At 43.2% G+C, this 23,864-nt stretch overlaps 2 protein-coding genes and 1 non-coding gene across 5 annotated transcripts in view; 1 reads left to right on the top strand and 2 right to left on the bottom strand.

The window, feature by feature from the left end:
* The window catches only part of EEF2K (eukaryotic elongation factor 2 kinase), a 33,670-nt gene extending 28,382 nt beyond the window's left edge, over window positions 1–5,288 (bottom strand). For all 3 annotated transcript variants that reach the window (XM_049791137.1, XM_049791139.1, XM_049791138.1), the window contains exon 1: window positions 5,225–5,288. The gene's annotated coding sequence lies outside the window, so the exon portion shown is untranslated. The remainder of the gene's footprint in view (window positions 1–5,224) is intronic.
* Window positions 5,289–9,297: 4,009 nt separating this feature from the next.
* Window positions 9,298–9,379, top strand: TRNAL-UAG (transfer RNA leucine (anticodon UAG)). The gene has a single exon. It is a non-coding gene; the product is annotated as a tRNA-Leu (tRNA).
* Window positions 9,380–11,526: 2,147 nt separating this feature from the next.
* Window positions 11,527–23,690, bottom strand: LOC126034029 (putative short-chain dehydrogenase/reductase family 42E member 2). Its single transcript, XM_049791221.1, has 12 exons — window positions 23,583–23,690; window positions 21,385–21,772; window positions 20,774–20,869; window positions 19,718–19,775; window positions 18,940–19,058; window positions 17,902–17,977; window positions 16,363–16,445; window positions 14,982–15,119; window positions 13,899–13,964; window positions 13,161–13,224; window positions 12,402–12,475; window positions 11,527–11,775 (listed from the first exon to the last, which is right to left on the bottom strand). Exons 2-12 carry the CDS (start codon window positions 21,724–21,726, stop codon window positions 11,527–11,529), a joined length of 1,365 nt encoding a protein of 454 aa, XP_049647178.1. The 5' UTR covers window positions 21,727–21,772; window positions 23,583–23,690.
* Between the last annotated feature and the right edge of the window lie 174 nt (window positions 23,691–23,864).

The raw sequence follows: 23,864 nt of genomic DNA, 5'->3' as shown, positions 1-23,864 counted from the left end.
ACACAGCACAGATTCTTCCACACCACAGGTACTGCAGGGAGCTGGGGGCAGGTCTGTAGACCAGCACAGTTGTGTTGAGGAACTGACATCCTCACCGCCCACCTCTCAGGGATTTACTTCAGACTAACTCTAGTCTGATCTCCGGGAGTAGATACCCCCAGTGCCTGTGCTGTGTTCTCCAGTTTTTCATATACAAGGAGTTTAGTTTGCAAGCTCTGAGACTGCATTTCAACACAAATCAAAGTGCAATGAGCTGAGATGATCAGGAGAGTTGCTTTAGAAGCACTTTTCTGATCAGAACAAAAAGTCAGCATAGGCTTACCCAGGGGAAGGCTGGAAAAAGACAGACACACAAGGAACTGGGCTACTGCTTGATTTTACTGCACATTTTTCTCCTAAAAGATAATAAAGCAGATTTACAAACCACACCATGGCTTTTAAACCACTATCAGTGCTTAAGGGTATTTTCTTTGAAGCAAGTGGAAACCAGTAGCACAAGCACAAACTTCGAGGCACACTCAAATTAATGGCAATATCACCTCCTCATTTTAGCTTTGATTATTCACATTGCTGTGCTGCATGAAAAACAGGAAGGGGTTAGATGAATGCAAAATAATCATCCAAATCTTCACACAGATTTAGCTGAGTTTAAACAAATATTTGCTGGCAGGCAAGTCTGCCACAGTGAATTTTCCTGGCTATTCAGATGGGTACTGTGAGTGTCTTACAGTCAGCTCTGCCTGTTTTATTCTTCATTAGAGGGCAGAAGTAGACTACCCAAAGCAGCATATCTTGATTTGTTTCATACAACATATAGCTTAAAATCCTTTTGGTCCTGGAGCCCTGAAAACAACGATTTGAGCTTACAGAACATTGCACTTAATTTGTTCTCAATATTATATAAGTATCTGTCATCGTTTAACCCCAGCAACTAAGCACCATGCAGCCAGTCACTTACTTCCCACACACCCAGTGGGATGGGGGAGGGAATAAAAAATAAAAAAAAATAAATTAAAACTTGTGGGTTGACATAAGAACAGTTTAATAGAACAGAATGGAAGAAACTAATAATTATAATAAAATAACAATAATAAAAGGACTGGAACATACAAGTGAGGCACAATGCAATTGCTAACCACCCGCTGACCGATGCCCAGTTAGTCCCCGAGTGGCGATCCCCCCACTCCCAATCTCCCCAGTTTATATACTAGATGTGATGTCACATGGTATAGAATATCACTTTGGCCAGCTTGGGTCAGCTGTCCTGGCTGTGTCCCCTCCCAACTTCTTGTGCCTCCTTCACCCTTCTGGCTGGCTGGGCATCAGAAGCCGAAAAATCCTTGACTTAGTATAAACACTCCTTAGCAACAACTGAGAACATCAGCATGTTATCAACTTTATTCTCATACTGAACCCAAAACATAGCACTATACCAGCTACTAGGAAGACAATTAACTCTATCACAGCCAAAACAAGGACAGTATCACCCTTCCTTCCAACATCCATCTAACGGAAGTATCATCTGTTTTACAAAGAAGAAAAAAGAAATTTAAGAATGATCAAAGCCCTTGGAAGAGGTGGAAGTCTACACAAATACTTTGAAAATACCTGCACCTACAAAATAGAGGATTAGTTAGAATTTTCAAGATTTGGCCCTTGCACTGGCTATGCAACAGCATGCAACTTAAAGCAGACACTTCTAAGTGACCCATCAATTGCTTAGTTCTAGAGCAACCTCATCCACCCAGCTAAACCAGGGATTTTCACACAGCTAGCCTAAAAAGACAACTATAAAACAAGGTTTTCAGCTTTGCTTCACTGTTATTCTTCAGCTCTGTGCATATTCAACCTTCTTTCTCCATTAAATAGTACCAGATAAATACACTCCTACAGCAGTATTCATAGCTGCAGACCTTAGACCACAGCTACTGAGAAGATGGTCACCACAGAAACAGCACCTTAACATATGGCAGCTTTCACCAGCAACATTATGTTGTTGGTTACTGCCTTTCTGATGGAGGTAGCAGTCCCACAGCTCAGCTAACAACACAGGTAACACCAGAACTCCCACCTGCATCAGGCAGCATCAGCTGCAGTAAAATACTGCTGAAAAAGGTCTTAGCCAACGCATCTGATTTTGCACTGAAGCAGCTTTGGAGCATTCATAGAATCTGCTCTTCTAGCAAAGACCATGCGAGAGCTGTCATTTCTGGAAAGAAGAAGTAGCGCATAACCGGAAGGGGAAGGTATCCTCAGTTGCCACTACCATTTTTACTGCAATTGTCCTACTAGAATCTAACAAGTATTTGAGAACGTTAACCTCTACTGCTTGTCAGCACACACAGACAGATGTAAAATGATGCTTCAAGTACGGGACTAACTCCAGGATATACTGTAGCACTGGACTAGCCTAATTACCCACAACTGCTGTCCTGCACTCATTCCTACTACTGCAGTCAAATACAGATCAGCAGTTCCATCAGGTCTGAAACAGTCCAAGACGCAGCAGGAACCCAAATGCAGGTTTACGCAGCAGTGATTGCAAACATTCATGATTTCTGTGACTTGCTGTGTAAATGGAACATCATCACACAAATCAGTTTGTATTTAAAGCTAATGGTGTTTATAAAACTGTCAGTTTTTCTTGAAACCGTATTTCTTGTAAAGGACTTGCGGTGTTTACTTTGGAAGTGTATTTATTAAAAACCATCCTCATATAACATGCTCTTTACAACACAGTTCAATAACCAAACTTTAAACTCCACAAACACTGCTCTAAACCTCACAGTTTATTTAAACAAAACCCCTATAAAAAAGCCTGAGCTTCATCCCAAGGCTTATATTCTGTGCTTTTGCATCAGAGCATAAAGCTGTACTATCTAGGAACCCTCATTTCTATTGCTGCTACATATTCATCATTTGGTCTTTAATACCCATTACAGAAGCTTTCCCAGGGCTAAGCAGCAAAGAAAGTCAGAGTGCACAGAACCCAGCCTGCAAGCCTGCATTATCACACACAGCCTGTAATTTAAACTACCCACTCCAATCTACTTTGAAAATTTATTCAATTTTTTTTAATCAACCTTGTACTATCTGACTCATAATGAAGATAATCTAAAATACAGTCAGTTATTAAATCTGCTCAAGTCTCTATTATTTTCTGGGTTTTTCCAATGCCTGTCTGAAGTATTTTTCTTTCTCTTGCCTTTATATCCAAGAACCACACCACCAGGAGGGGCAGGGGAGTTGCAAGGACAATCCACTGTATTGCAGAACACAATGCATATGTAAACACAGAAAAACAGAGGGGAAAATTCACATCACATGGCTTGTTTCTTGTAGGGTGTCTGTTGTTATGAAACAGTCCTGGTTTGGCAGGACCCTTGAGCATGACCCCACAGATGTCTCAGCACTAAAACCTGCCTTAATTCATCCCAAAGAGCTGAGTGATAGGAATGCCCCCTAGTCTAGTCAGCAAAAGAAGGGACAGCTGGAGCATCTCCAGCTACTTCTTAGTGGCTGTTTTAGCTCAGACACAGCCCTCTGCATCACTTTAGCACAGGACGGGGGAACGGGAACTGCCCTAGAACGGAGGAAGACCCACCTTCTCTTATTACGGAAGCATTAAAGCAAGAATGCCCCCCCTCTCCCTGGTGTAATACTAAATCCCTTTTGGTTTAATACCATGTCGGTTAAAGCCATGTAGCAGGATACCTGTAACAGTAACAAGCAATTTTTTCTTTTAAGAGAGAAATCACTTTTTTCAGATTAATATTCTTTTAAAATACAGATTTGAAATTTAACCTAAGCAACTATACAGGCTGTGCACTTTACAATATATTGTCATTGTCTTCATGAACTGCAGACACAAAGCTACATACCACAGTCCAGAACAACCCCACTGCTATGTTAACGTCCTGTAGCACGTTATAGAACTACTGCGTTTTCCAAATACCCAACCAACCCTTGTGAAGCAAATGTCTATTCTCATCTGCACCGTGCACTGGCAAGTAAACAGGTCCAGTGAGTCAAGGTAACAGCTCTGATAAAAAACAAGATTAAAAAAACCCAGAAGTGTCTCAACAACCTAGCTACCTTTGGTTGTACACATTAACAGCAAGTTACACAAGTAACGCATTTTCTTAAAGTATGTATTTTCTAATGTGTACATTAACAAGTACACATTTTCTAACAGGAAGCCTTTACTTCAGGTCTCTTCCAGTGCGTCACTACTGCAAACACCATAGCATAAATCACATCCAGTTTGCCTGCAAGCACAGCTGGGATAATACATTGCATTAGCCAGAGAGTGTTAGAGAGCAATGATGCAAAATTCATGAAGCAGTTGGGAGAGTTAATGTGCGCCAGCTCGGAGCACGAAGCATTTGAGACTCGAAACCCTGTGCAAGGAAACACATTGGGGCTTCAAACACACAAATGGCTTTTAGAGTAGCAAGCAGTAAAGCACAGAAACGACCCTTCCGAGTCAAACCCTTCTGCCAAGAAGTCCGCTGTTCTGCCAAACACGCAAACAAATACTAAGTCAGGGGTAGCCAAAACACGAGGGCATAAAAGGACAGAAAAGGAACTTTCAAGATAATGGCAATGGAAGGACATTTTGAAGTTAATAGCTCTGTAATTTCAACTGGGTTTAAATACATTAAACAATTAATTATCGCTGACTTTTTGTAAGCATTTGCTAAGTACTCTACATTGTTAATCAACCCCATGCTTCATGCATATTGAGGCATTTGAAAAATTATCCAAGTATGAAGAGCCCTAAAGGCCATTACAGGCTGTCACCGAGCCCTCAGCTCGCCCTCCTCCTGTCTCCCACAGGCGGGCGGCTTCTACCCCACCATCCACTCCACACACACCAGAACCGCTCTCTGCCTGGGCTGTCCAGTTAGAAACAGGATTTCAGGACTTATAAACTGGATGTGCCCTAAAATTAATTGCACTGTCCTGGAAACATACGTGGATGAAACTATTATCTCCAGGTGTAAGCGCAGGAGTGCTGCCCAGTACAAAAACATCAGGTTATTTTTAGGTCACCGCAGAAGCTCACGGCTTGGCCACCGGCCTTCCACAGGCTCTAACCGCCAAGTCGTTCACCATTTTCTATAATCAAAAACGCCCGTTCCGCCCTTCACACTTCACCCCACGAGCAACTTGCCCACAGCTCTCGCGGGCCCGACCCCCCGCCGGCGTCGGTTACACCTACCGGGTTCCTGCAGACCAGTACCCGCCGCCCACAGCCGGTGCAGACCGATCCCGCTGCCACCGCCGCCGCCCGGACCACGGCAAACGGGCGGGCGGGCGCGCAGCCGCCCTGCTGAGGGGAGGCGGGCAGCGGAGCCGCCCCTCACCTCCCGCGCTGCCGCCGGGCGCCGCCTTCCCGCCCACGGCGCGGGCGGTCGGCGCCTCACGCTCCCCTCAGCGGCGGCGCGGGCAATCCGCCGCCCGGTAGTAGCCTCACACCAAGCTGACGGGGGGCAGCCTCCCCGACACTTTATTCCTGTGAGAAAAACGTTGAAAATTTGAGGAGGAAGCTCTCGATTAGCACCGTTAGGTGTTAGAGACGCGGGAATCCCCGGCGAGAGAGAGCAGGAGAAGCGGCTGTGCTGGAAACCTGCACGAAGCCATGTCTCCTGAGTGGCGCTCACAGGAGCAGCATCCCAGTTTCCTTTCATTTTTGCTTCCTTTGGGTTTGGAGCCGAAAGGTGGGTTTCCCGGGGCAGGTGCTCCCATGGGAAGGGCCCACGGCATAGCAGCCCCCCAAGGACCGCAGCCCTTGGGGAAGACAGGGAGCAGACGTAGGCAGTGACCGAGGGGCTTGTGGGGGCTCCATGCACTTCAGGTTGGCCTTTTCAGCTAAATTAAATTGCACAGCACTCCATTTCCCCATGAGAAATGGCAGAACTATGCACCAGATCTCAAGTTCCAAAGGCTTCACATTCCCTCAAATCACCCACATTTGCTTTCTTCCTAAACCACTGGCTTTCTGGTTTGAAAACACCCATGTTTAAGCTTTTCCTCAAGCTAGAATTTGTGGCAAATTTAAACAAAACTCCTTATCCTTTCATGGGTTACATGAAAATTAATGTAAATGGGTTCTGGCTTAATTGTATTACTTGGCAGCCTGCAAAGAGTCTGCCCCCTTTACTGTCACTGAATCTTGTATTCATGTAAATGATCCTCATTAGTGCTTTTTACTGTAAGTAGAGGTTACAAAACCAAGACGGATGATGCGAGTACGTCCTTTGTGACAGACAGATGGTTTGCTGTGGCATCACAGAAGAATGCCTAATCCCTGCTCTCTCCAAAGAGGGAGGCAACACAGAGAAAAACTGCTGCAATGCTAGTTCTGAGAAAATCTTCAGGAGGAAGATTACTATTATTTAATTAAAAACACAGAGAACAGATGTTCTGACTCCCTGCCAGGAACACCAGCCTACCACCACCATTACTTACATAAATTAAACTGTAGCTTTAGCTTGGGGGTTGGAGGGAGCAGCATGTGCATGCAGGAGCACTGCCTGCAATTTGAGGGTACCTGTAATTTTGGCAGCAACTTCCAGCACTATGCTGAAGGTGCAGCCCTTGTTTGATAATGTAAAGCGGAGACTTGACTGAGCCCCTGTTTATTGCTGCTTCCTACAGGTACATTTCTGGATAGCCTCAAATTCCTGCAGAGTTTAAGCTCAAATTAAACACATTTACGTTTGTGGATTATGCAGAAAACCTGAAGTCCAGCTGCAAATCACTGCTGTAAATATTAACAGCTATCAAAAACTGAGCGCTTTTGCCGCATCAGCACCAGAATGTGTGTCTCCCCATTTCTCATTCTGCAGGCAACCCAGCCGAGCACCATGGGAAGAGCATCACCCGGCAGGGCCGCCATCGGGATGCCTCATGGCAGGGCCTGGGAAGAGGGCAGACTCATCAAATTAAGTCTGAAGGCCTGGTGAAAGCCAGATGTGTGGTTCCCACTGCATGAAAATGTGTTGATAATGGTTAAAAAAAAATCACCACCTGCTATCGAAGGGTACAGATAACAGTGGAATACTGTTACAGGTGTGATACATGAGCACAACTGAACATGTCACAGGAGTAACTGGCTTTAAACTCACGTAAATACACAGCATCGTTTTGGACTAAAAGGGACCCAGTGGCACATGGCTGTATTACGCTATATATCCTCATGAAGAGTGTTCTGCTGTATTAGGAACATAGTTAGGTTATACCACCTCAAACTACACATTTCTCATGCTTTTAAATAAGCCAGCCCTGGTACCCTGATGCAAGGGTGTACTTATTTTGAGGTGTAAGTCTGGGGCTTCTCTTCTCTATAACATTTTCTTAAAAGAACAATCAGCGATGATGAAAAAGTGTTTGATGAAATACTGAAGATGTATATTGAAATTAGACATTAGTCAAACATGCTGCATCTTCTAGTTTTAGTTTTCCATTTAGATGTCACCTATTATATCCTTAACACATGAGGAGTTTGATTCACTTTTTTGTTTGAAAATATTAAAATTTAAATTTAAAATGGCAAGCTAGGAAATTGGTGACCTGCAAGTCTAGTATGTTATTATTTTATTTAGAATCCTCAGCAATGCATATATATTTTATACAAGAGCACCGAAGCTTGCAAAGTTCAGTATGCTTGTGTTAAATGAGATTCTATTTAGAAATTGCTGTTCTAGGGAACTGCAGTTTTTGAAAGGAAAACGGAAAGCATACCCCAGATGATACTAACTTTCAGAGCAACTTTGTTCTGCATTCATTTGAAAATCCAGATGAAAAATTGTCTGTAAATCAATTAATCCTATGAACAATTTGTGCCTACATACTCCTATGACAGTCCCTTCTTATTAGGTAAATCCAGTTGGTCATAAACCTCACTTCAGCCATATGGTAGGTGTGTATCACCTAGATGCGTAAAACTTCCTGGAGCACCAGCGCATGACTCCCTATGGGAAGAGCAATGGTAGACATCATTTCTCCGTATTGTTTTAATTGCACAGCATTAAGTGCTGATGTCCACAAAGTAATTATACAAATTCCTGCAGGCCTCCCAGAGTGAGAGAATTCGTCTTTCACATCACCAGTGACAGCCTGAATCTGGCTCTGGTTGCCAAACCCAGCTCCCTCATTGAGGTGGACAGGAGAAGCACCTGCTTACACCATGCCCGAGCTCAGCAGCGGCAGCAGGTAAGCGAGGCACCTACGGGGCAGGACAGCGAGCCGTGTACGGACAGCCCTGGCCACCAGCTGCACTTTATGCCAGCCTCTGCAGCTCCATGTCGAGCAGCACAGAGATAAAGGCAGCCCGGGGCCTCCCATTTCGGGTGGGAATGGTTCAGCTGAAGACACGCTGCGATGCCAAGTCAGCAGCTGGCTGGGAAGGTCGCTAGCCCGGCAGCGTGCTGGCGCTCTGGGTTGCGCAGCTCCGCGGGCAGCGCTCGCCCCGCGGTGGGCCGGGAGGCTGCGGTCCCCCCTGGGAGAAGCCGGAATAGAAGGCAGAGGGGTTCCCTCTTGTGGGGCAGGGGGCAGACCAAACCCTCTTCCCGGCAGGGAGGTGTGAGCAGACCTGCTCCGGCGGCTGCAAAGGCACCAGCGAAGGGCTGCCCTGGTCCCCGCCCGGCCACGGCAAGGACACCCCTGGGGCGGCGAAGCCGCGCCGCCCGGCAAAGCGCTCCAGATGGCAGGCTGCCGCTCCACCGCTGCCGCTGTGGGGGAACATGCGCCCGGGCAGCGCCTCGCCGAGGCGCCGGCCCGTACCTGCCGAGGCCAAAGTGCCCCGAGGCGCGGCGCGACGGCCGGTGCCCCGGGGCGGGGGGTGGGGGGAGCGTGTGTGAGGCCGGTGGTTTGGCCGGGCCCCAGGGGAGGGAGAGAGAGGCCGCGCTCCGGCCTCCCCGGCGGCGGCGGCGGCGGGTCAGGGGTCAGCGCGGGCGGCGCCCAGGCCACGTGTGCAGCCGGCGCCGGGCGCGCGGTAGCGGCGCCACCTGTCGGGCGCGCGCGCCGGCCGCGGGAGCCCGCGGGGCCTGGGGCGGGGGGCGGGCCCCGGGCCCCGGCGGCGGCCCCGGCCGCGGAGCCCCTCCGCCGGAGAGCGAGGGGGGCCCGCCCGCTGCGGTAGTCGCCTTTCCCGGGGAGGGTAGGGCGCCGGCCGGCCGCGCCGGAGGGCGTTGGGGTAGCGCAGAGGCAGGTGGGCAACATGTGGGGGCGGGTGGGGAGAGCGGCGGCGCTGCCCCGCTGAAAGAGGCCTGGCGGGCGGCTGAGCAGCCAGGCGGTAGCGTGGCCGAGTGGTCTAAGGCGCTGGATTTAGGCTCCAGTCATTTCGATGGCGTGGGTTCGAATCCCACCGCTGCCAAGTTGTTTTGTCCCCTCCGCCGCCGCGACGGCTCCTTTTCGGCGCCCGATCGGCGGGGCCGCCTTGGCGGCGAGCGGGGTCGCCCGGAGACGGTACGGCCTTCGTCGGCAGGGCCGGGCACGGCGCCGCTCGGGAGGGCGGGGCGGGTTGCCAGTCACACTCCTTACAATTGAAGTAGAAGAAGTTGTGGTATGTACTGAGGAAAGTGGCCCGTCTTTTAGCGTAAAAAAAAAAATCAGAAATTTTGGCAGTTCTGCCTTCCAGTGCTGTATCTGGGTTACTGCACCCTCGACCCGCAGGCCCTGCACCTGGCCTTTGCTGCTTGCCCCAGACTGAGGCAACTGAGGTGAGGTCTAAGAGCCCTCACCTTCTCAAAGGGTTCTCAAATCCATCCATGATTACACCCCCCCACACACACACCACCACCACCTTGATTCCTCTAGATCTCCTGTCTCATCCCTAGTCCTGTCTCCTTTCCCAGCCTCTCTCTTTATGCTTGCATAGTGCTCTTGATTGTTCCCTCCCCATGTTACAGGCTGGAAAAGGTGTAGAGAGGAGATTTCTGTGATAAATCACCAGTGTGAGTGCTGGATGGGAGTGGGGCCTTCCAGACCAGCCCGTTTTAGCTTAACAGTAATTCAAAAGCACATTGTTCACTTTAGCTACTGCAGAAATTTGCTCAGTACAGCTGCTATACTCAAGAAATGATGTGCAAAAACATAGTTGTACCTAAAGTTCAGCTGATAGGTGTTATAGACTCTCGTGACAAATTGGAGGAGCCGATTTGTAGTGAATAAAAAAAAAGGTTGAATTTATTAGCAAGCGATAAGAGAGTAAAACAGCGCTGGGCAGCCGGGTAGGCAGTGCTCCGCCACAAGCTCGCAACTTTATGTTATAGTTACATTCCTTATATACAGTTCATGCACCCCTTTCTTGCAAGTCTCCGCCTTGTCCTGCTTCTTCTTTCTTCACTCGTGCAGGTTTGTTACTAGGCAGATTCAGCCGATCTTCTCAAGGACGAGTGTCTTTTGATGTAAAATGTCTTTCGATGTGGAGAAGTATGGTCTTGGTAGAATTAATCCCCTTACCTGGTAAATTGTAGTTGTCTTTTTCCTCCTTATCTAGTAAGTTACAGCTGTTGTTCTTTTCCCTCTTTAGTTAGTAAGTTATAGCCATTGCCCTCTTCCCGTGACCTTTACGCACCATTTAAGCAAGCCTTGTTACTTACACAAGGTATCTGCTAAATCTCAATATGTCTCTTCCCCCTTCCCGATTTCATGAACAAAGTTAACTCGTTCATTACAATAGGCAACTAAACTTTATTGTTATTTTTTGTCCTTAATGACTACAGGAGGTAAACAAAGCAGTTCAAAGATCAGTGCAACCCATAGTGGCAGGTTCCTCTACTGTGACATAAATGCACTTTAATGTAACTTGGTTAGTATCTTCTAATTTAACTAAAATACACAGGTTTGACTCATGAAAAACCATACCTGCATGTACCCCCTAGGCCTCCGAACTGGTGCCAGGTGCTTGCTGTTACAGACAGCTCTGCACCCCAGGGGTAGAGCAGGGAGTGGTTCTGGAACAGTGTGCACAGAGGCACAGGACTGACTGCAGCAAAGTTTCAAGTATGCTTTTATTTTCCCCCATATGCAGTAATACAGCTAATTCACAAAAGAAGTTCACATGATGTGAACTCTCCCTGTAGGGCTGGTATATGTTATTTACAGTAATTGGTTCTGTCCCTCCGTTTGCTTGTTCCTCAGTTCCCCAAGGTAGTGAGCCATGGCAGCAGCTGTGGTCAATCCTTCTTATTTTAGCCGTTTTTCTTCACCAGTGAAGCACTGCAGGCTGATTGTAGCTCTTGTTCTTCTGCAGGTTCTCTTTTACTTCAGCAATCAGTTTGGAAAGCTGTTTTTTTCGTGTGAAATAAACAGATGCAACAATCTAGACTCCAGTGTGTTTCAGTGATTTGGCTGTACTTGTTTACTGTATTTCTCAAGTACAGCTGCTGATATGTTACGATATTGTTTTTTAAATCTAAAAATAACTGCCTGTTTATTGCATTGGGGCCAGTAACTCTTGTGGAGATTAGAATGATATAGGTAGCGGTACTGTGACTGAATACGTGCAGTTTATGTAAGTCAGTGTTGTGTTTCTTTAAAAAAATGCAAAACTGAGAGGCCATCAAAACTTAAAGAAAGAAAGATCAAACTTAAACTAACAATTAAAGAAAGCAACACTTTGAGGAAGCTGTGATGATTCTGGGCTTCTGGTCTTGTTTTAATGTAATGGTCCACGGAATCAGCAAATGCAAACTTCTCTGGGCTGTACCCCAGCTGACTCCGTGCCTTGTCTATTCGAAACGTATGAGTTATAGAAATGTTCTGTACCTATAGGGCAAGAGTTAACATACAAAGATATGAATACATAGGAAATTGGAACAAAGTCTGTAAATGGTAGCAAAGACACAGTTAAAGGAAATGTAAAATAAAAAAATCCCAACACAACATTACATCAATGTCCTATTCACAGTCAAATTATTTTTAAAATTGTTCACTCAAAAGCAGAACCTTGAAAGCCCAAAGAGGCAGTAAAAGCTGCAAAGCAGAATCTTCTAGTCTTGAAAACATCCACAAAAAATGTTCTGCAACTCCCATTTATGTACCCAAGGAGGCAGATAAAAGCCATCTCTTGGGTGCCTAAGGATCTTCAGAAGTTAGGGCACAACTGACCAGCCAAAGCCATACAGGATACTGAGCCTTGGAGGGAAGGAGCTGAATCAGCCTCTCCCAGATTGCAAGCATAAGCTCTTAGCTTTTCAAAGATCATGGTAACGAGCATAATATATTGCCTAAAATGTACATGATGCATACATTTGCCCTGGAAACTGGAGGCTGAGGTAGTACTGGGTGGACTTTACTTTCTACTGATTTAATTTTAAATTGTACCTCAGTATTAACATGTATGCATGCATCCTGTGAGAATTAAGGGGAGTTTACAAACAAAGACTTTTTACCTCATTTCTGGTCAGCAGTGGGGACAGTTCAACAAATGGCTTCAGCATCAGATGAAGGTATTCCATTATCATGGCTGCATAACAAAAGATTTCTACTTAAGGTAAGAATAGTAAATTTTGGTGTATCTCACACTGTGTATGATAATGAAAGATAACCACATACCTAAGAGCTCAGGGCACTATTACTAACATCAACAGGACTACTTGCTCACAAGGGGTTGGATTTAATCTTAACACTTCAGGCAGTCTGAATTAGGGTGCTTGTGTGAAAAGGGTTTGGAGGGTTGGTGACAGGTCTAGTGAAAAGATCATGAGGCTTCATAAAAAAAATAGTAACAAAATACTCCAAGTTGGATTCTGTCTTAGCTGCACATGGGGATTCATTCTGGAGAAAGCATGGGATACAGGGGAACAAGAAATTTACACATGCAGCAAAGCACATACTCTTCAGCGTATTTAATGAAGTCATCAATTTTTACATTTATCTTTTTATATTTATATCATTAACTCCACAAAGTTATATATCTGTTAAGTCCTACATAAAACCTGGTTTTGTGGGAATTAAATAAAAGATAATTCTGATTTCAACACTGCATAGAGCTGAACCTCACCCCTAACTGCTGCTCAGTAAATGAGCCCATAGTGTATTATTTTTATACATGAAAATTGTGGGCAAATTAAAAACAACCAATATTATATTACAAGCAGGAATGAGGGTAATGTAGACAGGAAAGAGAAGTGTTGATAAAATATTTTTACCTGATGCATAAACTAAGGAAGTAGGAATACGTATCCATGGTTTACTGCAACCTAATCTTTCAAACTGAAAGATTTAAGAAACAGTGAAAAAAACAAAAACCTCAAACAAGTTTTAAAGTTTCAATACAGAAGATATTTGTGGAAATATTTACTGATAAAACAGAAAAATTCATCATTGCTGTTACTATTCGAGTTTTCATTTTCCAGGGAATTTCAGTTAAATGTCACATGCAGACACTATGTAATTTTCAAGTGGCAGTCTTAAAAAAAGGGAAAAAAAAGTTTATAACAATTGATCGAAATGTCATGGTGTGCTGACACCTAATTTAACATTGTGACATATTTACAGTTTTGAGCCCAGCATTAACAATAAAATGATCATTTGAAAAGAAAGTATATTACAGATTAATAATTAGGATTTATATTTTTTTGTCCACCCAAAATAGCCACTGTTAACAGATGCGCGCCCAAGAAATTAAGATAATGGCAACTCGAAAGAGGACACTGGTTTACATCGTCCTTCGACTTGGTGAAGACAGTTGATTTAATGTAGTATTTTAGGTAGGCTTTGTTACAGCGCTAATCACGCTGAACTTCAAGCAGGAATTAAAGCCACATTCAGAACGGAACTCTTGCACCCAAAGCAAACATACCAAATGTAACACGCACACAAAAGCTGGAGTTGTATACAGTCAAAGAAATGAATGTATTTGGAGATAAAGTATATATTGCACGTACAAGTGGAGTTAACCATTCAAAAAGGTTGAATTTTTCGCCATCATTAATGAAATACACCTGGCCACTCTGTTAAAGAGGTAGAGAAGAGGCAAGTTAGTACAAATAATACTGCATATATATTGACTTCATTTTCTTTATCTCACTCCTTATGAATAGCTTAAAAATAATACAGCAATATAAAATATGCATGGATGTACATACAAGTCAACAAACTGTCTACATGTGTTTCAATCATTTGCACTAACATGTGCAATGAAATTGGTGGACAAGTGGTTTATGTGATTAACATGCCTTGGTATAAATTATGTCTAATAGATGTGCTATACAGAATGGCTACACTGACTATACAGAGATTACCAAATGCACTGAAAGTGGTGCCATTTCTAACTTGTGCTGTTAACATATATTCACCAAATGGTGGGACATGCTTTGCTCTCGGTCTAGTGAAGACTCATTGAAATCCATAAGACTCCATCTGTGCAACCAAGGCATAAGTTACCTCTTTCCCTTTTGCTTTTAGAGTTTTAGAAAAAGTAGTTTAATCTACTTTGAAAATCTTTCTAACACACTTTAAGGGTAGTGCTTCTAGGTCAAATAAAAAAAACTGTGTTTACAAGGAACAAAACAGTTGCAACTATTTTTTAAATCAATGAACCCAAATGAAATGTGCTTTTATTTGCATATGGTATGGGAAGAACTGATTATCACAGTTCAGAACATTAAGTCTGGATCTATATACAGGGGAACGGGATGAATCTGCCTGAACTTCCAATTTAATTTCTGACATAGCAAACATTTTTTGTTCATCTTCCAGAAATGGCAAATACTACATTACAAATTGCAAAGGTAGAGATATTCTTACAGAACTGAATATTCCAACTTTTAACACACTGCACAGCCAATGCTGCCAGGTCCTACACTGTTCATAGCACATTTGTCAACTAAAAACACAGACAATAACATAAGCTAAAGGACAGTAACACAAACAGTAATTACTGCTACTACAGTAGTTACTATAGTACAGGATACAGTGGCAGAATTCACTGTCAGATGAAAACTGTGGTGCTTTTATTGTTTACTTACAGCTATGTAGTTCTTTTCAGGAGTGAGAGCTTCAGCAGCTAGGATTTGAGCTTGTACAAGATTCTCTGCATGCACCCAGTTCATCTTAGCAGAAGGATCTCCAAACCTGAAGCTAAGTAGCCCTCTCTCAATATTCTTCTATAGACATAAACAAACATGAAACCAAAGCAAAATGGGTTTTAAAATGAGGTACAGTGCACTTTCTTTTCCAGCTAAATGTAGGTTTGTCTCTACTTTAAAAAAAAAAACATGACTCAATTAAAAAGAATCAAGAGAAGTGCAGAAAGCTCTAAAAATATTGCTCATGAGGAAGGATCAAAGAACGTATTGAACACAATATGTCCTCAATTTACAAAAAATACAAGTCTGTTCTAAGGATAAGTAAAATATTGTATAGAAAGGTAAGATACAGTTCTGAATGGATCAAAAGTATTCACAAAATTGGATCAAATTTAACAAATAGCTTTGGCTGGGAAAAAATGGAAGGTAATGCTAGGTGTTACATTTTTCATTTAACAGGTACATTTTAGAAACTGCAAAATGTGACGGTTGCATAATGCCTTAAAATGGGTTCATAACAAATAATCTTAAAATCTTAAATGGAAGTTTAAAAAGACTGTATTTTTTTCAGGGGCTAAAGCAAACATCTCAGGTTTAACTAAAATGACATTTGCCATTCTTAAAAATTACTTTATTTAGAAGATGATAAAGTATATTTTGGCTGACTTCAATATAATTCCCTACCTCAGCCACAAAACAAAAATATGTATTACGTGGTAAGCTTGAATCTATTCGTTCCTCAAAGCTGTGTGTAACTTTATATTGTACTGATGCTTTTAAAATAACTGACTCATATAATTTTACAGGATCATATTCTAAACACTGTACTAGTCCTACAGCAAGTGAAAAAGGGTAAAACATGAGCACCTCAGCTGTTTGCCCTTCAGTAACCTACTGTACCAGAAGGTGCTTCCCACTCCTTCACTTGTTTCATTGCATAGTGAAAGCTGTTGAGACTGGAAATAAGATATTTTGTCGTATCTCTTTTCATTAATATTTTAAACCATTTGGTGTAAGTTGCATGCAAACAGACATTTGAAATATCATAGATTGGCCTGAATCTTATAATTATAGTAAGCATTAAATTATAAAGCTGGACCTACATGTGTTTGTATTTTAAAAAAAGGCTTTTTTAATGTACTGTACATTCTTTACAGATACAGTATAGTGCCTGTTAACAAAAGTTGTCATGTTCTCAGCAGACAACTGAATTGTTGAATTGCTGCCCAGTAAGAAGGTCAGTCAATTTATAACACAAATAAGTGATGCTGTTGTATATAATAGAAGATTCTGCTGATTAAAAAAAAAATAAAATACATACTGCTAGCCTTGGCAAGTGTCTTTGCTCTTGTGGTCCATAGATTCCTGGTGGGCGAAGAACACACGTATAAAGTATTCCACCTCCTAGAAGAATTGATATGACCATTCTTAAGTGACTTTCATGTGACCATGTTATATCTTTGTTTGTATGAACCAAAGACTGTGGTAGCAGAACTTACTCTGAAATAAATGAACTTCACCATCTTAAAAAATAATACATACCAAAAGGTGTTGAATTAGTAGTTGGATATTAAGTTGGCAGAATCAGAACATGCAAAATAGCAAGGTAAGATTCAAAGAAGTCCTGCCAGCATAGTTGGATTCCTAGAAACTACCAGATATTTCAAAACCTCTTTCTAACCAGTCCTTTGTCTCTGTGCCAAAGCAGTGAATGAACGTGCCAACTGTGGTGATGAGTTTGCTGAAGTGAGCAAGTTATTGGTAGGAAAGTGGAATGAAACCAACTAATCTTAGACAAAATTATTGATGGGAAACAGTGACTCACTAGCAGTACAAGATAGAGCTGAAAGGTTCTCAACAGTAGGCACAACCAGCTCCCTCTAGAACTGCTGTAGAAGCTCATGATAATTTCAATGGGAGAAAGTAAGGACCATCCTGAAAATCCAATCACTTCCCAAGTATATCAGTTGGCTGGTTCATCATCTGCTAGTAATGGTTCATAATAGTACTTGAAAACATGCAAAATACTCAGTCCTGCTATGGCACGGGATCAAAATGGGATGTTTGGAGCACTGACTGGTTCTAATTGACAAAGGCAGAACTCTGTATTGCTCCTAAAATTAAGAGGGTCTTTGATGTGAATAGCTGCTGAGGAAATAAGGAAAAAAATCTTTATTTTTTAAACAAAATAATTCTATTGGGATGGAATGCCCATCAATGATTTTATATCTCTTTATAGCCCTCTGCCAGTATCAAGTGAAGAGAGTCTTTTCTGTAAGTTGTCCACAGCTAAATTTAGCTCAGTATCACTTGGTCACATAGCGTCATGTTGCACTTTACATTAATTTGCTTTGCACTGGCAGTTATAGTATCTCACAGTTGAGCTTAAGTATTCAAGTGTATAACTGGCTTCCTCAACATGGAAAACTTTGGGAAGCACTAATAAATAATTCCAGGCTGTAGTATCAGGTAGCTTCTTCAGATTTTAATATATAACTCGGGGTGGGGGGGATGGATGGATGACAATTTAATCAGCATGCATGTTTTACTTATGTTGCATAATACAGTGACATTAAACACTTCTTTTTGTTTAATTTATAGCTGTCTTCATCTTTTCAATTAACATACTGAACTCATTGCTACCATGCTAAAAGCTTTTATGGACACTATGGGAACTTAAAAACAATTAAAAGTGATTTTTAAGTTAAAATCTTTTCGTTTGTGAGAGAGTGTAGACAACTTGATTTCATAATTGCTGGACAATCTTGTCCACTAAGGATTGATACAGGATACAGGATGTTAGTGAGGAACAAGAAGGGGAGGAGTAAATTCTACTATGAATTCATGGTAAGAAAAGTACCTGCTAGTGGAGTTCCATTAGCTGCTAGTACCATTTGTTCTGCAATTGATTTGGTTCTGGAATAATGATCAACATGCTACAGAGAAAAAGCAAATACATTTTTATCTATTCTTGAAACGACAGGGCAGAGGGGCATCTCTTCTTCACTAGTTTTTACTTAGCAGATGGCAACAAATACCTCAAAATACAGAAGCTGTGGGGTATTAGTTTAGGATAAAACACATACATAGTGCTAGGGTAAGCAAGCATTTTTGTTTATGCAAATCCAGTTAATTAATTTCAGCACATTTGAGAGGCAATAAATATATGTATGCTTTGAATGCTGCCAAGAATGTAATTGATCACTACTTTGTAATCTGGATTTCTTTTTCAGGTAACGGAAGAGTCAAAAGCCAAGTTTTGAAGACATGATTGGTCTGAATTATCCTGTTCACTTTCTTGTGGCACTGTCCCAGAGAAAATTTTATTTGACATATCATTCAAAATATTACTCAATATTTTCTCTATCCATCTCTACTTCTTGAAAGACTGAAATACTTGATGGAGAGAGGAGGGACACAAAAACCAACTGTGTATGCAAAGCACCCAGAAGTACTTTCTCCTTTTTAATTAAATGCAATAAGCCCATATAAAAATAGGCTACTTGTCCATATCAGCTCTACATAGAATATACGTTATCTTCAATAAGGGAGAAACAGAAAAATCATATAAATAATATATGGCTAAAGAGGCACCAAGCCACATAACACGATCCCTATGTCCAGGTGGAATTTCATTAATGTTAACGGGACACTGTAAGAGTTATTTTCCAAAATCAAGGCCTTGATAGGAAACAAAGAAATATATACTGCAATGTACATAAAACTGACGTGTCAAGATTGTGAATAGAATCGATAAAGAGTGTAAAGAGTTTTCTTTCTTCTTTCTGGTACCTGGATTCTGGCATCAGGCAAAACACGGTCATGAAAACTCCAGGCTTTTTCAGAAACAAGAAAATAAACAGAGAGGAAACTTGAAAATATAATACAACCGAAATACCTTTTCAATTGGAAAATATGGCACAGTTTCCTCATCGCCATCTTCAATAGGAAGCCCTCCAAACACCACATTTACTGTACTGGTGTATATCAATCTAGCGATGTTCCGTTGTTTGCAGGCTGCGGCAATGTATAAAGTAAATTAGTTTAGTGGAAAATGAAACAATATGGAAAAAAAGTTTGTATGACCTTTTTCTGAGAAACTGTCAAATCTTAAAAAAGCAAATCCTTCAATTTTATGATTGGGTGATTTAAAACGCAAAGCATATTTAAAGGGAAGACATCAGCGTAGAACCAAATGCTTATAATCGGGCACATCGTGATTTGGATGCTGTAAGCTAACAAACACTATGCCTCTGGGAGGGCTGCTACCAGCCTACTGAGATGGGCTTCAGCTCGAGCCAGGCAGGTGGCTAGGGGTCCATCTGCTTCCAGGGCTGCCCACTACCTGTGCACAAGCTATTAGATAGCAATGAGGTTTACTGCTATGAAATGCACATGGAAATAGTTAACTCCTTACGTGGATACGGATTCTGACACCAGGTCAAACATGGTTACGAAAAGCTGGAGTAGTTGAACTGCAGTGCTGGCTGTCATATCACACCCCATAACAGAATCGAGCGTAAAAAAGAAATGATTACATGTTTCCGCGCCTTCTGCCAAAAATGTAAAGTATTTGGTAAAAAACTGTGTGTGCCAAAAAAGCCAACTCCTTTTTCTAAGTGGTGTGATATTTTGATATGCTGTATTAACATCCAATGGCAAGGTTAGATACGTACCATCAATGATGAATCTTGTTCCATGAATGTTTACAGTTTCAATCTCTTCTCTATGCAACTAGGAAAATAAAGAAATTGTGCATTTTTTAAAACATTTTAAATTCAATAGGGGAATGTTATAAATGTCCCCAAATAAAGGTAATGAGTTTAGTGCTTTGATTATAAAAAAGATCATTTAGACTGCTGTTTCAGACTTCAAGAAGTAAAATCATTACTTTTAAACTATGACTGTATTTTTCTTGTATTTTTACAGACTAGCCTGCTTAAAGCAAAGAGAATTGCGGTGTTCTAAACATACATTGCCAGTTATTATATATCTTGCAGCAATATGTTGAATATCCATGTTTCAGTAGCACTTCAGTGACCAGTTGCCTCTACCCAGAGCAATTCCAAGTATGCATTGTTCATCTGCAAACATCTTTGAATGAGCTGTTCTATCCAGCTAAGGTAATTACTGAAGTTCCTTTTATATTTTAAATAAGGTAAGAAAGTGTGTGTGTGTGTGTGTGTTTGTAACTCTAATCATAAAAATTGTGGCTCTGAGTCCTACATCAAGTACGCCCTTACAGCTTTTTACCCAGTGGCAAACAATTGAGACGTGAAATACAGCCATTGTTACAGTTTAGTTATGTAAAATTTATAATTTAGTTAGGTTTTATTCCTCCCAGTGACCTTACACCTAGGAGTTCCATGTGAAAGGTTTAGGGAAGGATCAGGGTTTTGGAGGGATCCAGCCTCCCTTGTCTTTCCTGTTGTCCTCGCACAACTTCAGAACTCTTCAATGCCATTTCCAACTCAAAAGCCCTCCCAGGGTGCTGGTGGAGTATCTATTTGGGAGGAAGTAATTTCACAACTAGGAAAACAGTGCTGTAAGCAGACTGCTTGCAGCTAGCACACCAGTTTGAACAGAGCAATTTACCAAAACAGCATGGACATGGATTCAGGCTCTCAGGACAATTTGAAGGGATAAAATCTAACATGCAGTGTTACAGCATCAAGTCGCTCATTCTCGGTGTGAGCAGGCACACAGGAAAAACCAAAACTGTTTGGACTCACTTGCTCTCTTCCTGACATTCCATATGAAGCTACATGAAACACACAGTCAGCCCCTTCAAAGGCTGCAAATATGGCATCGTAATCCCTTACATCTGCCTGTAACACATAAGGAAAGATAGTTGGACTTGAAATCAAAGCTGCAGGTTAGCATTTGTCATATAGTGGGCTAGCACAGAGGGAATGCATAAATATAATTGTACTTGCTGTACATCCTGAGTCTGAAAACTAGGTCCATTTCAGTACTTGCTGATAATTTTCTTACATGGACTTTAAAAACATTAATTAAGCCTCATAATACCCCTATGTTCATTCTACAGGTGATTAAGCAAAGGCACAGATGGGGGCGGTGACTGGGTCCTGAGGAGTACTTCAGAGTCAGGAGGTGGAACAGGTACGCTGTGCTACACATTACAGGTTTCATTGTTTTCCTTATTTTAAGACACACTAAAATCAGTTGACCAAAAATCACATGGGATATTCACACAGTTAAAAGTTATTGAAATTTGTAATAATTTGCAATTAGGTATTTGGATTCTGTGAAAACTAGTAAGACATTATGGAAAAGGCAAATGAACTAACTTTGACTGTTGTGAAAATATAGTTTATCATACCTGGATACACACTACTCCATTGGGAATTTCCCAGATAGGCTTGTGTATGTCATACAGAACAACAGAAGCTCCCGCGTTGGCAAGAGCACATCCCAGCTTGTATCCAAAATAGCCTCCACCTCCTGTCACCACTGCTCTCATTCTTTTTTCACTCAGTGCTCCAGCATTTCCATTCACTTTGGAGTTAGAGGTTTGGCGCCAGGGTGTTGCTACCCCACTCAGTGTAAGTTTTCTGTCAGTGAAATACTGTCTTCTATTACCAGACACATACAACAATTTCTCCTCCGTGTTGAAAATTGCTCCATAGTGCTCCTGGATGCAGACAACTCCAGTGAGTTTCATGTTAACAAGCTCTATTCACAGCAGCCAAGTTTTACTTTAATGCAACCTGTTTAAGAGCGATAAAGACATAAGCAAAACACTAGCTACAAAATTTCCAGATTTTAATGATTTCTTTTAAAAGACCCATTTAAATTTTCTGCTTCGATTGTTTAAGAGTTTGTTTAACTGTAATTTTCACATTTTACAAACATTTAAAATGTCTGTATACTATGTTAAAGACAGCATCCTGAAAACAAATAACAAAGGTTTAGCATGTTTTGGACTAAATGTTTATTTGCAAATGGTATCCAGAATAATAAAAGAAAAACTAAAAAAAAAAAAAAAAAAAAAAAATTAATGCAGAGAACATGAATTCAACTGTTTTCAACCAATGGGTCAATATTAGAATAACAGTAGAGACCTTAATTGTTTATTAGCAGAAGAGAAATTGCTGCCTCTGTGAAATGCATCTCCTGGTCTTAGTTCAATTTGTTCTGGTCTGTGTCACAAGCTCAAAGATGGCCTTTAGGAGTTGGATGTGACAGAGAGCTGTACCTGAATTTGAAATCTTGAACAGGAAAACTCCAGAGATGAACAAATCGCATTTAAGTTTCTGTGCTTAAAAAACAAGCAAGCAGGGCCAAGCACAACAAGCAGCAAAACAAAACGTCCCCTAGAGCAAAAGAAATCTTTAAGGCTTCTTCCACTTGTCCCTGGTTTATCACAAAGACAGATGTCTGAGAAAAGTGGTATTTTCGACTCCTTCCTAAGTAGCAGCAGCTGAGTGTAAATTAGGAGTACACTGTGTTTTTATCATTGGTGGTGATGGAGTTGAGATACATGAGGATTCCAGAAGGAAGGAGGAACGCCTGATACTTACTTCGGAAGGTGTATCAGAGAACACGGCTATCGAATCCCTCGCTTTCGAGGGGAACTAAAGTAATTGCTACGTGACAGAAAGGGTCGATGAGTACGTTAAGAAAAAAGTCAGAGCGAATCATTTCCTGCGTAAACACGGAGGTTCCTTCCCACCGATGCAACGGTCAAGGGTTCACCTCTGACGGACGAGGCATTTCAGAGGCTGTAGCTCCCCATCTCCTTAGTTACCCGCCTCCCTTCCCCGTGCCGCAATTAAAGATTAAAAGTCACCCGAGCTCCTGCGGGAACTCTCCGCATCTCACTTGCAAATTCCCCCGGGAAGGCACGGCCGCCGGGGAGCGCCGAGGAAACTCGTGCCCCGCTCCGCGCTCTCGGGGCTCCGCGGGGCTCCTCGGGGCCCGGCTGCCGGCGGGTCCCGCAGCGGGGAGCGGCTCTAGGGGCTGTTGCCCCCCGCTGGGGCCGTTGGGCGCCGCTCGGCGGGTGCCTGCGGGCCGGGGCGGGGGGCGGCCGCGGGGTCCGGCCGGGCCCGGCCGCGGGAAGCGGCACCGGCAGACCCCGCCGCACCGCAGCGGACGAGAGGCGGCCCGGCCGGGCGCTCCCCACCGCCGCCCCCCGCCCGCCCCGGCGGGTCCCCGAGCGGCGGCCCCTGCCGCCCGCGGCGGCCGGGCAGGCGGAGCGGGGCCGGCTGGCCCCGCACATGGGCCGGACGGCCCCCCCTTGGGGTCCCACAGCACACACACACACACACACACACACACACCCCCCAAGGGTTCCTGCTCGTTCCGCACAGCACCCCTGGGCCCCACTCATTTTGCAGGAGCTTTGGAATCCCACAGTCTTCCTGGGATGTTGCTCATCCCACGGCAACCCTGGGATTCTGCCCGTCCCACAGCATCCTGGGGAGCCCACGGCATCCCTGGGATCCCGCAGCATCCCTGGGGTCCCAGAGCATCCCACGGCATCCCTGGGATCCCGCAGCATCCGATGGCGGCTCTTACCTCCATGCGTCTTCGTACAGCAGCGACCACTGCGCGAAAGCATCCTGTCGGTAGCTAGGGCTCCGTCCACACTGATACCTGTTGAACAGGGCGTTCAGGAAAAACACACCATCTCTTGATTACCGGCTGGATAGTCGGTGGTGGGACACGGCTCGGAGAGATGCAGAGCATCAGAAACACCTGCAAAACAGCTGGAATCCCCGAAGAGGAAATACAAACACATAGGCACCAAGGTCCCTGCCCTCCTGAGCTGGCAGTGGGTCTCCGTTCAGCTCTGTGGTC

Source organism: Accipiter gentilis, chromosome 33 (genome assembly GCF_929443795.1).
Source record: "Accipiter gentilis chromosome 33, bAccGen1.1, whole genome shotgun sequence".
Lineage (NCBI taxonomy): Eukaryota > Metazoa > Chordata > Aves > Accipitriformes > Accipitridae > Astur > Astur gentilis.
The sequence above is the reverse complement of the archived record's forward strand: the minus strand, read 5'-3'. Positions and strand labels throughout refer to the sequence as shown.

What these genes read in the sequence shown, in the direction of transcription:
- LOC126034029 (XM_049791221.1), bottom strand. Translation starts at nt 21,726, where the DNA reads ATGAAACTCACTGGAGTTGTCTGCATCCAGGAGCACTATGGAGCAATT. An exon ending in CATATTTTCCAATTGAAAAG is followed by an intron (nt 17,978 to 18,939) that starts GTATTTCGGTTG and finishes TTTTCTCTGTAG; the next exon opens with CATGTTGATCATTATTCCAG. An exon ending in TTCCTTAGTTTATGCATCAG is followed by an intron (nt 12,476 to 13,160) that starts GTAAAAATATTT and finishes TTTGTTATGCAG; the next exon opens with CCATGATAATGGAATACCTT.